The sequence below is a fragment of the Crassostrea angulata genome, chromosome 4 (assembly GCF_025612915.1).
Source record: "Crassostrea angulata isolate pt1a10 chromosome 4, ASM2561291v2, whole genome shotgun sequence".
In the NCBI taxonomy this organism is placed as follows: Eukaryota; Metazoa; Mollusca; class Bivalvia; order Ostreida; family Ostreidae; genus Magallana; species Magallana angulata.
In genome coordinates this window covers 28,583,512-28,600,638 of record NC_069114.1, presented here as the reverse complement: position 1 = coordinate 28,600,638, position 17,127 = coordinate 28,583,512, and the positions used below count along the sequence as shown (strand labels likewise).

Sequence of the window (17,127 nt, the reverse complement as noted above, 5' to 3'; positions counted from 1 at the left end):
AAACTTGATAAAAATTATTGTAAAGTGAATTACTTTTACATGTACGTTGGCAATTCATTTATGGTTATCATATATTCCTACATTCACTGTTCGTTTATTCGGAACACTTCATTCCCATCTAAAGGGTTTTAGCTATTAGAATTTTACACGATGGCTGCGGCCGGAAAACTTCTCTGTCGGATTTCGGGTATGATTTTTACAGGAGACAAAGAAATTGATTAATTTTAAGATTAGTTGCAAAATCATCTTCGAATTCTCTTATATTAGCTACGAATATGGTGTGCATTGATATTTTATTTTAAGACAAGGTGACATTATCATTTCGAATTTCCTCAACTACTTCTTTATAAACGTTTTGCGCTATAAATCTTGCTTTAGTTATTTAGATTTTGAAGAGATGCATTGTTTATAACTGAATAACATTGGTTATGTCGATATTTTTCAATGTCCATGTTTTGTAGGCATTACAAAGTCTGGAGTAAGGTCATGTTACACCACAACACGTAAAAATTTGATGATAGACAAAAATACCAAGGTTATCTGTCAGGGATTTACAGGAAAACAGGTAAGTTAGGTGCCAGAAATAAAAGCTCGAATAATGATATAGATGTCCTTGACATTAATAAAGTTATCCAAATAATGGTGATGTACACATTTAATAGTTTTAACCTTCTCACACCAAAACATGAATTGATTCAAGATTGTCTGAAGATCAAAGCAATACACAGAAATATTAGAGCATATTATGATTTAAGAGATGATATTATGATAACGTTTTTTCGCATTAACACGACGTATTACTCTTACTTCCATGATTTTACTCAAAATGATGTTGTCTTTGTAGGGAACCATACACAGTCAGCAGGCTATTGAGTATGGGACTAGAATGGTTGGCGGTGTGTCCCCTGGTAAGGGTGGCCAGGTTCACTTAGGTCTCCCTGTCTTTAACTCAGTCCAAGAGGTACGTGCAGATTGATGAAATTATGCTACATACTTTTTAGTGCTCCAAGTCATGCTTACATTCTTGTCACTATTCTGGTTGTCATCAATATATATTTAACTTGCCATGTTTAGCCTATTTTGCAAACAACACAGTTATATTATAACGCAAGGAACAGATTCATCTTTGAATAAAAAATCTTATTGGTGCCTTCATTGGGGGCACTGGGTTGGATATTCAGATGATAAACCTTTTCCTTAAATAAATAAATACAGCAGATATTCATGCAAAACTCATGCCTGAATTTTGATGGGTTTTGAAATAAAAAATATGGTTGTTTATTTGAAGGCTAAGGATAAAACGAACTGTGATGCTTCCGTCATCTATGTGCCACCACCATTTGCAGCTGCAGCCATTGTTGAAGCCATTGATGCAGAAATCCCACTAGTTGTCTGTATCACAGAAGGAATTCCCCAGCAAGACATGGTCAAAGTCAAACACAAGCTTGTACGACAGAATAAAACTAGACTCATTGGACCCAATTGTCCGGGCATTATTAAAGTGAGTAGCGAGTGATGAAAAAAGAAGGTACTTATAGCACAGAATTAATAATATACGTAGTACGTTAAGGTAACTAATCAAGAGACTATGGATATATAATATAGAGGTATTACTTCTGAAAAAATAAAATTAAAAATTGAACTAACTCTATTGTACACATACTTAATTTAGCACATTTTTGTGCTGCTTCTTCACTATTTCAAGCACTTGCTATTATGTCCAGATATTTGAATTACCCATAAAAGCTTATCTCTATATGCATTAATTTATTATTACACTGATCAGTCAAATGTTGTGCTAATTAATATTTAGTGCCCTAATTTATGGACATTCACAATATTTGAACCAGACATTTCTTGATGTAAACAAGCTTTTCCTTTTGATGTTACTAGCCTGGAGAATGCAAGATTGGAATCATGCCAGGTCACATTCACCAAAGGGGGCGTATTGGAATCGTGTCCAGATCCGGAACCCTGACCTATGAAGCTGTCCACCAGACCACCATGACCGGGTTGGGTCAGACCCTGTGTGTGGGCATTGGAGGAGATCCTTTCAATGGAACCAACTTTGTAGATTGCCTGGAGGTGTTCCTAGCAGACCCAAAGACAGAAGGTATGACTATCTTCATGTTAATTGCCATTATCTTGGGACAAGGCATTTTGTTCATCTTGATTTTTAAACATGTATCAATGATACCTTTCACATGAATGGTGCAAACTAAAAAAATATTTAAGATTCAACTTTTACTTTTATTTGCGTGTAAGAAATTTTCATGAGGTCTCGAGAGCCATGCTTATGTGAATATTCCTCGCCACAAAGGTCATAAAATGTCTCTGGGATATTATTTTTAAGTAATCCAAATCTTGATCATGAAAATTTGTTGCAGTGAACCAGTTACTAGTATCTATTAACTCTCGAAAGAAAGGTGTCATGAATAAAAGTCTGTTTACAGTACTCCAATCAGTAAATAATTATGTTTACAGTACTCCAATCAGTAAATAATTATGTTTACAGTACTCCAATCAGTAAATAATTATGTTTACAGTACTCCAATCAGTAAATAATTATGTTTACAGTACTCCAATCAGTAAATAATTATGTTTACAGTACTCCAATCAGTAAATAATTATGTTTACAGTACTCCAATCAGTAATAATTATGATATAGTTTACTTTATGTTTGTGTTGAGGATAAATAATGATCCGGACTAGTTAGAAAATTGCAATTGAATCAATCACCAAATTTAATATATCAAGACACACTAAGCTCTAGTTTGATTGTAAACACACTGATTTCGTTGCAAAAAGAATAATTTATCCTATTTTACGAAGTAAAAAAAAAATTTCTTACCCACTTTTTGACAAAAACAGTCTAAGTACCAATGTTTTTGTGGCATTATCATTCTAACAAGCAGCCTTTTCTATAGAAATGTACAAATCTGATTGAAATTGCCTTTTCTGATATGCTTCCTCTCTCAAAGATCTGAATCAACTTGCATAGAGGGCACATGACCTCTTAGTGACCCAAGAATCTAAATATTTGAAAATAAGGTCATAACCTTTTTTGTCAAATCAATATTCATTTTCCTTAAATACTCTCAGAAGTAGGAATAAAATCAAGATGTCTGTTTCATTCAATACAATCCAAGCCTTTTCAGTGGGTTTTTATGTCTGCAGAAACAAAAACCCAAATACTATGCACATGTTACATAGCTGTACATTTTTTTGGGAGTTACTGTAGCACTTTCTTCAATCTTGACAATGGTACCACCTTGAATACTAATATTCGCGCAAATTTTGCAGGCAGAGTTTTGCCAGCCTGGATTTGATTGATTTATCAAAACGTAGCCTGGTCCTCACCTCTAAGCAAGTTGATTCAGATGTTCTCGAGGAGAATCATATCAGAACAGATTGTGAAATAAATGGATATATTTTCATTTTGCAATTATATTATATTATCTTGATATACAAACTTTTTTTTTTTCAACAGGAATTATACTAATTGGTGAAATTGGTGGCGGAGCCGAAGAAAAAGCAGCAGAATACCTCAGAAACAACAACTACGTAAGTCAGATGTAATCTCTTATTATGTACACTTCTTCCAAAAAGAGAAATGGTAAATAAGAGGGCTGGATGGTTGTGGCCATTTTTAGCTTATTACTATCTTCATAAGTAGAAGAGCTTTGAAATTGAAATTTCAAAGCTAAATTACATGGAATTTTTCTTTATTAAATGATTGTTAATGGCTAGAAAAAAATAATATCTTTAATATCTAAAAATTTAAGGTAGATCTGATGGCCAATTTGTTGACTATCTAGCTTCCTAAAAGCTCAGTCACATATTCTTTAGTCCTGCTTTGACTAATGCTTCTTTAAACATTTCAGGGTCCTACTGCCAAGCCTGTTGTGTCCTTCATTGCTGGGCTGACTGCCCCACCCGGTAGGAGAATGGGCCACGCAGGTGCTATCATTGCCGGTGGTAAAGGAGGGGCCGACGAAAAAATAGCATCCCTGAAGGAAGCTGGTGTAACGGTCACAATGTCTCCAGCGGAAATAGGAAAAACTATGTTAGAGGTCAGTAGAGTTGTCTTTCCTTGTGTTGGATTCTTTACTAACTGAGTAGTTCTAGTTTATAGATTTGAATGAACAAGACTTTGATAGATGTTTTTATTCAGACAGATTTTATAGTTTTTATGTGTGATACTTTTTTCTGTTAGACTCTCTATCCACCAGTTGAAGGTATATACCCACGGTAGTCATATATGGTATAAATGTCCTCAACTGCTTTCTCAGTGTTACATGTTTCTTTGCTTCCAGTCAAATAAAATATCATTCATCATTCTTGTATCTCTTGAATTTATCTTTTTTCTTTTTTTTCTTATTTTTTTTTTTTTTTTTTTTTTAGATTTTTAAAAATTTAATGTTTCCATAAATTCCAGATACATGTATTTCAAATTTTGTTTTATAAAAGTTATGATTTTCTTTGCCTACATTCTATCAATGTTTTTTCATCATAACCACAGTCTATGTAGAAATGTGGAATGCCCTTTACTAAGTTTCATAAAATCACATTGCATATGCAAATTTCTAAATTGATTAACGCTTCTACACAAATTCTTATTTTACTTTCTATCTACGCAAACACAATACTGATAAGGAACTTCATAAGGTCAAATCCTATCATGGAAAATCGCTGTGTCATATACATGTACAGCTGATCCATATCAATAAAAATGGTTGAAAAAACCTTGAAATGTTGATAATAGTTCATTTCATCATTCAAAATCTTACATTAATCAGATTCTTCTTTCATGCCATAATAATTTTTGCAGTTTGAATATTTTGCAATGTTTTTTTTTTTTAAAATTCCAATGTAACTAATAATTCCTGTTTGATGATAAATCTTGTTCTGTGATTTATTTGTTACACCAGTCGATGGAGGTCCTGAGGTATAAACGACACTAACAGGTAGGGACACTGCTTTATTGATCCTCAGAATTCTCCTGGTTTGATTTCTGCTTGTAACAAAACACTTTCTGTCTGAAACTACATCAGAAGATTGATGGAGGAGAGAGAGAGTTGTGGGGGAAGGGGGGGGGATTCTAGACTTTTGAATTGGGGTGCATTGTATTAATGGAATTACATTTCACTACAAACCCCCCCCCCCCCCCCTCCCCCCCCCCCCCACAAAAAAAAAAAAAGAAAGAAAAAAAAACATGCTTACTGTATATCTCCATGTATAAAAGAATGTAACTGATAAAGATAGTACTGGGTGATTTTACAGTAAATTTTGGTTTGACAAAGTCCTATTGACCAGTGGATTTACTATGTCCGTAATTCCGTAATTCACGATATCCATAAAATGATTTTGTAATGATAAGTATACCAAATTCGCTAGATACGTGTTTTTTTTTACTTGGCTACAATTTATGCTAATTGAGGCATAAAATGATAATCGGATTAAAACTTGAAGGATTTGTGTGAAAAAAAGCTCATTCAAACTATTATGTCAATTGGTACTGCAAACTATTTCAACTAATAGGAAATTCCAAATAAAAAATTTTAATTTCGTTGTTTTTAGCTCACCTGAGCTGAAAGCTCAAGTGAGCTATTCTGATCACATTTTGTCTGTCGTCCGTCTGTCCGTCCGTCTGTCCGTAAACTTTTCACATTTTCAACATCTTCTCAAGAACTACTAGGCCAATTTCAACCAAACTTGGCACAAATCATCCTTAGGCAAAGGGGATTCAAGGTTGTGAAAATTAATGGCCAAACCCGTTTTCAAGGGGAGATAATTTGAAATTAATGAAAAATTTCGAGAAATTTTCAAAAATCTTCTTCTCAAGAACCAGATTTCAATTTCAACCAAACTTGGCACAAATCATCCTTAGGCAAAGGGGATTCAAAGTTGTGAAATTCATGACCCCCGGGGGTAGGGTGGGGCCACAATGGGGGGTCGAAGTTTTACATAGGAATATATAGAGTAAATCTTAAAAAATCTTTTTCTCAGAAACTAAACAGCCAGGAAAGCTGAATCTTGTGTTGAAGCATCCTCAGGTAGTGTAGATTCAAAGTTGTGAAAATCATGACCCCCGGGGGTAGGGTGGGGCCACAATGGGGGGGTCAAAGTTTTACATAGGTATATATAGAGTATATCTTTAAAAATCTTCTTCTCAGAAACTAAACAGCCAGAAAAGCTGAAACTTGTGTGGAAGCATCCTCAGGTAGTGTAGATTCAAAGTTGTGAAAATCATGACCCCCGGGGGTAGGGTGGGGCCACAATGGGGGGGTCGAAGTTTTACATAGGAATATATAGAGTAAATCTTTAAAAATCTTCTTCTCAGAAACTAAACAGCCAGGAAATCTGAAACTTGTGTGGAAGCATCCTCAGGTAGTGTAGATTCAAAGTTGTGAATTTCATGACCCCCTGTGGTAGGGTGGGGCCACAATGGGGGGGTCGAAGTTTTACATAGGAATATATAGAGTAAATCTTTAAAAATCTTCTTCTCAGAAACTAAACAGCCAGGAAAGCTGAAACTTGTGTGGAAGCATCCTCAGGTAGTGTAGATTCAAAGTTGTGAAAATCATGACCCCCGGGGGTAGGGTGGGGCCACAATGGGGGGTCGAAGTTTTACATAGGAATATATAGAGTAAATCTTTAAAAATCTTCTTCTCAGAAACTAAACAGCCAGGAAAGCTGAAACTTGTGTGGTAGCATCCTCAGGTAGTGTAGATTCAAAGTTGTGAAATTCATGACCCCCGGGGGTAGGGTGGGGCCACAATGGGGGTCGAAGTTTTACATAGGAATATATAGAGTAAATCTTTAAAAATTTATTCTAAGAAACTAAACAGCCAGGAAAGCTGAAACTTGTGTGGAAGCATCCTCAGGTAGTGTAGATTCAAAGTTGTGAAAATCATGATCCCTGGGGGTAGGGTGAGGCCACATTGGGGGGGGGGGGTGTTAAAGTTTTACATAGGAATATATAGAGCAAATCTTTAAAAATCTTCTTCTTAGAAACGGATCAGCAAGATGATACTTTATAATTGTTAAGACTTTGGCTCCAGGACAATTCTTCAGCCTCACAAGAAGGTTCAGAGTTTGATGCAGCTAAAAATCCCATATATAAACAATTGAAAAGGATCTTTTTGAAAACTGCAATACTCAACATGTGATATGACTATAAAATTGAGGCAGGCAGCTATTTCTTCATTAAAATCTTTTTGTATTTCTGTATTGAGTTATTGCCCTTGATTTATTGATTCTTGATTATTTTAATTAATGCATCCACTGTTAACCAATTATTGTGATGATTATTTTTATACAATAATAAATATTCAATGTATATAAGTTGTTCTGCGTAAGTAGTTTTGGGTCAGGCCGGATTAGTTTATTTTTGATTTCCAATTTTTAGATACTATGAATTATTTTAGGTCGGCACATATATAGGGACAGTGTCTCTTCCATAACAATGTGCGACTGTTTGGGGTTAAACTTGAACAGGTTGGTGGTTGTGGCGGAGCACTAGTAAATGGTCATTTCTGCTGGTGTTCTGGCCTTTCTAGCGCAAGTGTGCGGCATTCCCTGCTTGTGTTATGTTGAGCTGTTGGCGCAAGTGTGCAGTCATTCCTGCTTGCGTTAGCCCTGCTTGCGTTAACGTTGGTACCTGTTGAGTTGGGTAGGTGTGCGGACATCCCTGCCTGTGTAATGTTGAGTCCCTATACATGTGCAGGAGCGGTAACTAAAGTCTGCTCTTGTAAATATTGGCAGCAATCAGGGCTATCCGAGTTCCAAGGGGGAAAAATGGATTTTATTTATACAGGATCTACATGTATTATTGTACATTGTCCAGATTGTTTGTATTATGACTCCATTAAGCTGACTTTATCATACCTATTGTTCCTCAGGTGAGCGATGTGGCCCATGGGCCTCTTGTTTAGTCCTAGGGACTCAAAATCAAGTCGGTATATCCATAAAATTGTAATATCCAAAATGGTTATAACCATAAATTTTGCAATGATTTGTTAAAAAAAAATTCCGGGGACTCCACAAAACTTTACTTTATCCATGTTGGAGTTTCACTGTATAGATTTTTGTTTTGAATAATTGCATAAAGGACTATATATGATAAGGGCCTAAAATGGCCCCCTAAAATGAACCCTAGGATCATCTTTTTACTGTTATTATTTGTTTTCTTTGTACAGATATATATGCGATGTTTTTACATTATGTTCATTGTGATTCAGCTGCCCCTAATTTAGAAATATGACATCGTGAAGACAACTTTTTCCCGCCATTTTTGCATTTTTAACATTAAACAGCTTGTTTTCAAGCAGTTTTTCTTTCAGGAAACATAGATCGCACACTTGAACAAACAAAATATTTTAATCAGAGATGTATCTAAACAAGACTAATAAGTGACAAAAAAGTTATCCTTGCTCAAGCATGTATCTCCCATTCCCATTCATAAAAAGATAAGAAAAATGTTAATTTTTGAGTAATTTTGATTGAATTATAGAAATAGCGTCACTTTTGATGTCATATACTGCCAGTGAGTGCAAATAAATCAAATAAATAGGTGAAAAATATATTTTACATCAACTCTTCTAAAATATAACTTAACATTTTATTGTACAAGAAACACTTTAAAAAATGGTGAATTATGGGGGCCAAATTTAACTCATATCATATATAGTTCTTTGAAAAGAATAATCAAGCAAAAAAGTTATTATAAGAAAGTGGTTCATTTTGACTGGTATTCTAGATTGATATCTTTGCATGCAATTAAATGATTGAACCAAAAAACAAGACTCGTTTGGCTTAGCACTAGTCATATCATTCGTTTTTAAAGTGATATTGTAAAACATTGCAAATACTGTGCCTGATTTGCAAGCATTGAAACCTATTAACAGGAAATAAAAGTGTATTGATTTTTCAAGCTCATCCTCCATTACCTTTTGATCTAGTCTTTTTGAAGCTAAAATGCCTGATATCCTAGGCTTGTGACAATACAATTGCAGAAGATGAGATGTTCAGTGTAAAACAGAGAGAGAGAGAGAGAGAGAGAGAGAGAGAGAGAGAGAGAGAGAGAGAAAGAGAGAGAGAGTTCTTCACAAACTGATTCATTTTCCAGGTGAATATATATAAATATTTGATTAAAAAAAAAACCCAAAAGGTTCCCAATAATTTTTTGTTGTGGAAAATGCTTCGATTGGCACAAGAGCACTAATTGATCAGTGAAATGATCGACTCTGTTCTTCAGCCTCAAGCAACAGATACTTTGTACCCTACCAATTTACAGATCACTCAAGTAGAGACCTTGAAACCTACATGTGTACTCTACTTAGCACTGTAAAGAACTGAGTGTCATAGCTATTTACAGACTATTTAAACCTTCTTGATCAGAAGAGGCACCTGTTTGTTTTAAGAAATAGCAAACCATTCAAATAGAATTAAATTTTTAATTTAAAAGATATTAGAAACATTTTTTGTTTTCTTTACCAAGTAATAGTTACTGCCTTGAAAGTATCAAGACATTTATAACTGATATACAGAAGGCAAATCTAATGGTTGGTGTGTTGACCACGTAATCTGTTAGTGTTAAAGAAATACCAGTACAGTTCAGAGTTTGTTTATTTTATACATTAAAAAAGTATCCATATTTTTATTGTTTAAAAGGTTTTGAAAAAAATCAAAATAGTGAAATTTTTTTTTGAATGATAGAAACTGTTTATGTGTAGCCATTGCTTTGTCTTGTTCTGCTTATGCCACCTTCCCCATTTCTACAATTGTTTTTCAGGAGTATACATCATTTAACATGTACGTCTTGTCTTTGTCTTGGATAATAGGGTTTTTCTTTCAGGGAGATGCAGGGATGAATGAAATATCATTACACAAGTAGTATGCTTTTAATAGAAATGAAGTAGGCTCAAGTTCAGAAAACAAGCATGAATAAGTGTTTGTCTCTTATTGATGTATAAATATAAGTAAGAAATTCAAATTCTGAATATCGATCTTTAGATTAGTCTTCAGAATTTATCCTGCCTGCATTGATATTGTTGAAAAGACGTTGTCAATGATATCCGTCACTTACAATTATATAGAGTATATGAAACTTTGATGCAGACATGAAAAAATAATGTAACATACCGGGTACTCTCGCAGAATTGATTGAATTATAGCATCGCTTTTGCATTGGATACTATTTTAAAAATAATAGATTTGTATCCAAATGGTTTTCTCTGAATAAACACATTTTTTGCCTTTGTTTGCAGGAAATTTATTGCAAGTACTTGATTAGTGACTTCCAAAAGCATGTAATTATCTCTTCCTGCTATCATTAGGTTTTTGATCAATCTATTAATACTTTGATTCTTTGAGCATTAGCTGTATTTAACACATTTCTGAGCCCAGGGGTAGAGAAATGAGAATGTTAAAAATTTGGTTAATGAAGGCTGATTTTGGATCTCATGGACACAACAATAATCTGTTGTGATATATCACCAGGCTTTAGTTGACATCAGATTTGGAACTCAGATGGAACTTGAACTTGTACAGAGTGAGATTTCGAAAAGAACATAGTTACACGTACCTGTGTTTACATCCTCTGCGCATTTTTCTCATATTTCTTAAGAAATTCGATTGTGTTTAAATGCATCTGACCAAAGCAAATCACAATCTAGCCAGTTAAACCAGTTAGTCTGCGAATGAATTATACACATTTCTTCTCGCTTTAACAGTCATACCAAATGAACCACCAATGAAATAAACTGAACATACTAATTAAATTTTTGTCATGATTTCCCTTCTGACTTGTCATGCATATAATTGTTCATTGTTTTGGATGCATTCGGAATAATGAAATTTTCTCTTTTCCGTTAATCAAATTTCAAGTTCAGGTTCCATAGTAAACTTAGGAAAAATTAAATAATAAAAAGAGTCCATTGATAAAACACTTGATCTACTGTACGCACGAATCAGTGCAACTACATGTAGCGAAGGAATAATCTGAAGCTTGCCATGTAAGATTGAAGCTTAGTTGTTCGCGGAATGGCTTTTCCGACTGCATGCTACCCGTAGCAATTAAACTAAAAGTGTAGAGTTAATGGACTGGAACGACACTGTTTCCTTATACATTTTAATAGCGGAACAACAAGATTATATTTTATTAATCAAAAGACCTTCATTTCATTCTGATATTTAATACGGATATAGATGACACATCTATCGACACGTGATCAAGTTTTTACTTTTTTTTTTTACAGAGAATGGGAGGAGGTGATCACTAATGACGTCACGTGATGAGTTAATGAGGACAACAAATCGATCTGTCGGTGAAATACCAACCATTGAATTTAAAAAAAAAAGATGTGTGATTTATTATAAAACCGCTTTGGTATGAAACTATTAAAATATCTGTGGAATTAAGCAAATGATGATTACTCATGCATTGATGATGAAATCACTAAATACCAATGTTTCTGCTGCATAGCGCTGCTTCTGTATAATTATACTTCGTAAGAAAAAAAGTGTTGAAATTTATGTTATTAGAATTTTGGAGAAATGATTATTTATTATGGAATTGATATTGAATGAATAAAAAAAGTATTTTATCTTCCGTCGGAAGAATGAATGATTTCCTTGGTTATTTTTTTTTTTTTTTCAAATAGAATATTTTATAAAATAAGGGATTTATTTCAACCAACGTACATGTAGCAGAAGGTCCCTTGGAATAAATGTGTATAGAGGCCGCGTTTTGACTTTAACTGCACCCAGTAAATGGTTTCTTGAGCAGCTGCATTAAGTGGTTTGAGGCAAAAACGAAAAAAAAAAAACGCCTACTAGTGCAACTAGTGCAGTAACTGTTAAAATCAAACCTAAATCATCTCGATTATCAGTGCAGGAAAAAGGCTTCAGTATAATGAATTCTGCACAGACTAAGTTAGACTGGCTCCCAGGTTCGAAATTTGTTCGATTTGAAATGGTTGAAGAGTCCAAGATTGTTTAATATTTTAAAATTTACCATTTTTAGAGAAACCATGGAATTTTGGTAGTTGTTTCAAACATCAAATTATCGTAAGCGTGTCTATTTGTTATTGTTGGCGATTTAGTCAGAGGAATTAGCCCCCCTCCCCCCCCCCCCCCCCCCCAACACACACTTTTTTGGAAAAGTTACATATAACCATAACCAAAGGTTTTTTTTTTAATTTGCTTGTCAAGATTTTTTGATAAGCCTAGCCCCACCCCCAACCACTTTCAGTTCGCTTTCGACGTCACTGAACCGTATAGGGGTCTAACTATTGATGATATATTGAAAATGTGTCGCTTCTAATCGACAAACTGATCATAAGATAGAGTAGTGATGCCAAGTTAAGCAAGGAACATTTACCATTTTGAGCTATTTAAAGACGTGGCTCTTTTGAAAATATAGTAAAAATACGTCAGTTTTTTCTAGTCTTGACTTCTGTTTGTCATCTAGATAAAAAAAATATCTCAAGGGGGGGGGGGGTATTTATTTTCTTTATCTTTTGCAAATTTGCTTTCTTTCTTTTTTTAAACCCATTTATATATTGTTTCATTTTTATTTATTCATTTTATTAAGTTTTCGTTAACCCAGTTGGATAGTATTGGGTATGCACTTCACTTGGTTGTATATTAAGACGCACGTCATACAGAGATAATGACTTTAGATCAGGTTATGAGCAGCTGCAGAAAGACTTTCCCCAACTTCGAAAACGAGTGGCCAATTTCTGCAATGGTATTTAAGATAACACACTCTAAATATTAGAAGAGTTTTCATGACCTAATAAATGATGTGTCAGTCAATACCATACATTGGTACGATAGCACATATATACATATATAGACTTTTGTATATGATTGTGAAAGCTTCTTCATACAAAAACAGTTAATAGAGTTGCAGGTATATTACATATAAAAACAAGAAAGGAGGTTCAATAAAAATAAATAATGAAGGGTCTGTAAAAAAAATTAAAAAAAAAAAACCAAAAAACAAAACAAAAAACCACAAAAACCATAGAATGTATACATGAGGGAAATATTACGTTTCCAAAAATTGCTTTCTAAAAATATTGATAACAAATTTTTGTAGATAATCATTTTTTCAAGATAATTTATAAAGTCAAGTAACAAAGTCAATAATAGGTACAGGAGTACTGAAAACAACCGAGTAGTTGAAACACGGAAACGTACATCTTTCCTCTCAGATTTCTTGCTCGTGATTCTGAGTACGCTTGTTGCAAAATTAAAAAAAATATTTTATAACAAGAAATGATTAGCGGTCTTCAGAAAACAAAAGAAATCAAATGGTTATCTGGCATAAACATCTTAGTACAACTGATGATTTTCTTTCATTTGTTTCATCCGTGGAACTTATTCACATATTTTGGTGCAAAATTGCTTAGTTGCGCTTAAAAAGGATCATATGCATTCGACATTAGATTCTATTATACTTTCATATTAAATACTGAAATCTGATAGGTTTACACGCAGTTGATAATCCGTTTTATTACCTAATCAAAGGGATTTTGTTGTTTTATTACAAATTAAATATTTGCGTCTATTTTGAAGTGCCGGTCAATAGACTGCGATCTATTAGACCGCCGGTCAATAGACTTCTATGGAGGGTAATCGTGTTCAAAAATCCAGACATGTAAACTTGTAAATCCGAATATGCAATCGTGTTGATGTGTGAGCCTGAACATTAATATGTGTAATTCTGATCGTGTAACCTATAAAACTCGGGCATAAACACGTGTAAGATTTGACTCAGTTCCTTCGCATGATGCACATTTTGCAACTTTATTGTTTACATTAGTTAATTAAACCTTCAACTTTGCACACTTTCAATTCGTAGTTTCTGCGTTTGTAACTTCAGGCTCGGCAATAGCACATCTGACATGATACAAATTAACAGATGTAAAGTCTACAAGTTTGTCGAATTTTGACATGACCTTATATGGCAACTGCCTTGCTGCGGGAAAAGGCATGCAGTAACCGCCGGACCGGAATGAACGAAAAATAAACATAATATTCAGCTAAACTGTTGCAATAAGCTTTTAATGAACGACACCTTTTCTATCGAAAACACCGGTATTATTTTTAGAAAAAAAAAATTGAGGTATGATTGAAACTGGACCAAACAGGAAGAGGTTCATGTAGAAAAAAAAATTGTTGCCGATGTGACGAATGCGCTAATTTCCGTAATATAATTCTCATGGAATTATAAAAGGAAATGCCTAATATCTTATATCTCTAAAAAAATCGAACAGTTTTCAAGATAGGAAGTTGTTCTTTTGCAGATCATTTATACGTATATATCAGAAGTATGCAAATTGCTAGGATTTTGATTTCTGATAATTTATAAAAATATCAGCTGTTGAACTTAGTCATTTTTGGGCAAAAACATTGCATATAGAGTACCCCATTTTTACTCTTGTTATTTTTCTGAATTTGTTAGAATAAACGACCTGCAAGGATTTGGTAATTTTTCGCGGAAAATTTATGATACTTTACATGTATTTATACTTTTTGTTGTTGTGTAAGTGAAAGACAAATAATAACACAATCTTCAATAATATTAATAAAAAACTAGCGCATATTTTATGTGCGCCGTAAATTGAAGTTTTACTATGGGAGGCACTGTAGCTCAAAGATCGTTCATCTGTATTTTTAGATAGGGAGCTACAAACCTGCAGGTAGTTCACAAGTGGCTGTAAAGCTGTATTATACTAGCTCTCCAGAAAATTTTTATCAGCCAACTTCACAAAGTGAGTCTGTATTGAACCGACATTCAGGACGTAATACTCAATCCCGTAATAATTGCTTAAAATAATTTTTAAAAATGTCAATTTTTACCTGCATGATAGGTTTTTTTCCCTATATATTGCCGACAATGCAAAGAAACATTTCTAAAAATAATTTATACACATTTTAATTTCACGACAGTTAACCTTATCTTTGGAATTTTTATTCATTTTTTTAAAGAGGGTGTCGCTTCTTATGTCTCATATAACGGGGTAATCACAATCTCAAAACCAATGTCTTTAAATAGTTTGTTTTTCTTATCGATAACTTTGCAACTCAGCTGACGGACCCCGTGTAATTTTTCGCGTGGGGGGGGGGGGGTCTTGTCACAACTTTTTGGTAGCGATAAGGATGCATTTGGAGATATTTTCTTAATTCAGCCGAGGCCTATACTTTAACAATTTGTTGCATGTACTCTAATAACAGTGACGTCGGAAGCAAATTGAAGGGGGGGGGGGGGGGCTAAACTAATCATGAAAAATAGTGACAAGAATTCCCATAATCATGAAAATTCTAATCCGTGGGGGGAGGGTATACCAATAAATCCATTCTTACCTGCCCAATTTTCCCCCCAAATCATGAAATTCCTAATCCGTCGTGGTGGTAGTGGTGGTGGGGTGTGCTAGTATACCTACTATGACTCTTATTTTCAATATCACTATTAATATTTCATTCTCTTTAAGGTCTTTTAAGGAACAATTTTGTTTGTTGCAAGGAAAAAGTAGGGGGGTTGAATCCTCCCTGTTGCTATGTTCCTAATGGTTAGGTCTAACTTGGCAAAAAAGTGGGGGGGGGGGGGGGGAGGGGACTTAGCCCCCCCCCCCCTCCCGGTTCAGACGCCTATGAATAAAAATGCGTATATATCTTTATACATGTGTATTCAAACAAAGTCATAAATTAAATGTAATTTTTTTCAGTTCTAAGAGGATATCTGAAGCCGATCGAATTCTTTACTCGCATCTTTTATACATTCTCTTGATAAAATGTACACCAATCTCATTATTTAATTTTCCGAAAAATGATATTCTATGAAATGTTATCGAGAGATAATATGATTACATGCTTACCTAATATTTTTTTTATTTATTTATTCCGTCCCTATTCCGGCGATTACGGCATGCCTTTACCTGCAGCTAGCCTTTTTCGATCAGTAACGTCACTGTTTCCATATAAGGTCATGTCAAAATTTGACAAACTTGTAGACTTTACATTTGTCAATTTGTATCATGTCAGATGTGCTATTGCCGAGCCTGACGTTACAAACGCAGAAACTACGGATTGAAAGTGTGCAAAGTTGAAGGTTTAATTAACTAAATAATGTAAACAATAAAGTTGCAAAATGTGCATCATGCGAAGGAACTGAGTCAAATCTTACACGTGTTTATGCCCGAGTTTTATAGGTTACACGATCAGAATTACACATATTCATGCTCAGGCTCACACATCAACACGATTGCATATTCGGATTTACAAGTTTACATGTCTGGATTTTTGAACACGATTACCCTCCATAGACTTCGATCTATTGGACCGCCGGTCAATAGACTGCGATCTATTGGACCGGCAACGTATTTCAGAACGCGGGTATGTTAATGTTACATCTTTTTGATAGTTCTCAGGGAATGTATATTCCTTTACACAGACGCTGTTTTTAGTACTTGGTGAAACCAAATTCAATGCTATATCAAAATGGAGTATCAAATAATCAACAGTTTTAAAGCCTCATATAAGGTAAAAGACTACATGGATTTAAAATCTAAGGGGTTGAAGACTCCCCCTTCTTTGTGTAAACTAATATTAAATTGAGATGTTGTAATGCATGCAACAGGTGTTGTGCACGTAAAAGATGAAAAAAAATCTTAGTATATTGCATAATGGCACGAAAACCATCTGCAATATGCAAATTATAAACCCCGAAAAGTAAAAAAGGAATTAGGTAATAAAACAATTATTTAATGCTTGAACAGTCAATAGACCAGAATTTTTTCCCTTGGTGCAGGGAACAGCTCAGTATGATCTATTGCCCTCGGCCGTTGGCCTCGGGCAATAGATCATACTGAGCTGTTCCCTGCACCTCGGTAAAAATATTCTGGTCTATTGACTGCTCAAGCATTAAATAATTGTTTACTATTACCCTCAGCGTTAGCAACACACTTAGCAACGGGTAACATATCGAATTGTTACATGCGCGTAAATTATGCGCGTACGGCTCGCCATGGAAAAGCAGGGAAAAAAATCTCTAAAATTAAGACATTCAGTATAATAAAATAAATAGTGCCTGTTTGGGAGGATAACAGTTGAAAT

The 17,127-nt window shown here is 34.4% G+C and overlaps 1 protein-coding gene across 3 annotated transcripts; it reads left to right on the top strand.

The window, feature by feature from the left end:
* The first annotated feature begins 80 nt into the window (after window positions 1-80).
* LOC128180429 (succinate--CoA ligase [ADP/GDP-forming] subunit alpha, mitochondrial-like) lies at window positions 81-11,633 on the top strand. Of its 3 annotated transcripts, XM_052848540.1 has the most exons (10): window positions 81-187; window positions 462-565; window positions 845-961; window positions 1,289-1,501; window positions 1,894-2,113; window positions 3,491-3,564; window positions 3,885-4,073; window positions 4,217-4,238; window positions 4,932-4,967; window positions 11,262-11,633. In XM_052848540.1, exons 1-9 carry the CDS (start codon window positions 151-153, stop codon window positions 4,952-4,954), a joined length of 999 nt encoding a protein of 332 aa, XP_052704500.1. In that variant the 5' UTR covers window positions 81-150; the 3' UTR covers window positions 4,955-4,967; window positions 11,262-11,633. The 3 variants fall into 3 exon arrangements, with proteins under 3 accessions (XP_052704500.1, XP_052704501.1, XP_052704502.1); XM_052848541.1 differs by lacking the exon at window positions 4,217-4,238; XM_052848542.1 differs by lacking the exons at window positions 4,217-4,238; window positions 4,932-4,967.
* The last annotated feature ends 5,494 nt before the right edge of the window (window positions 11,634-17,127 follow it).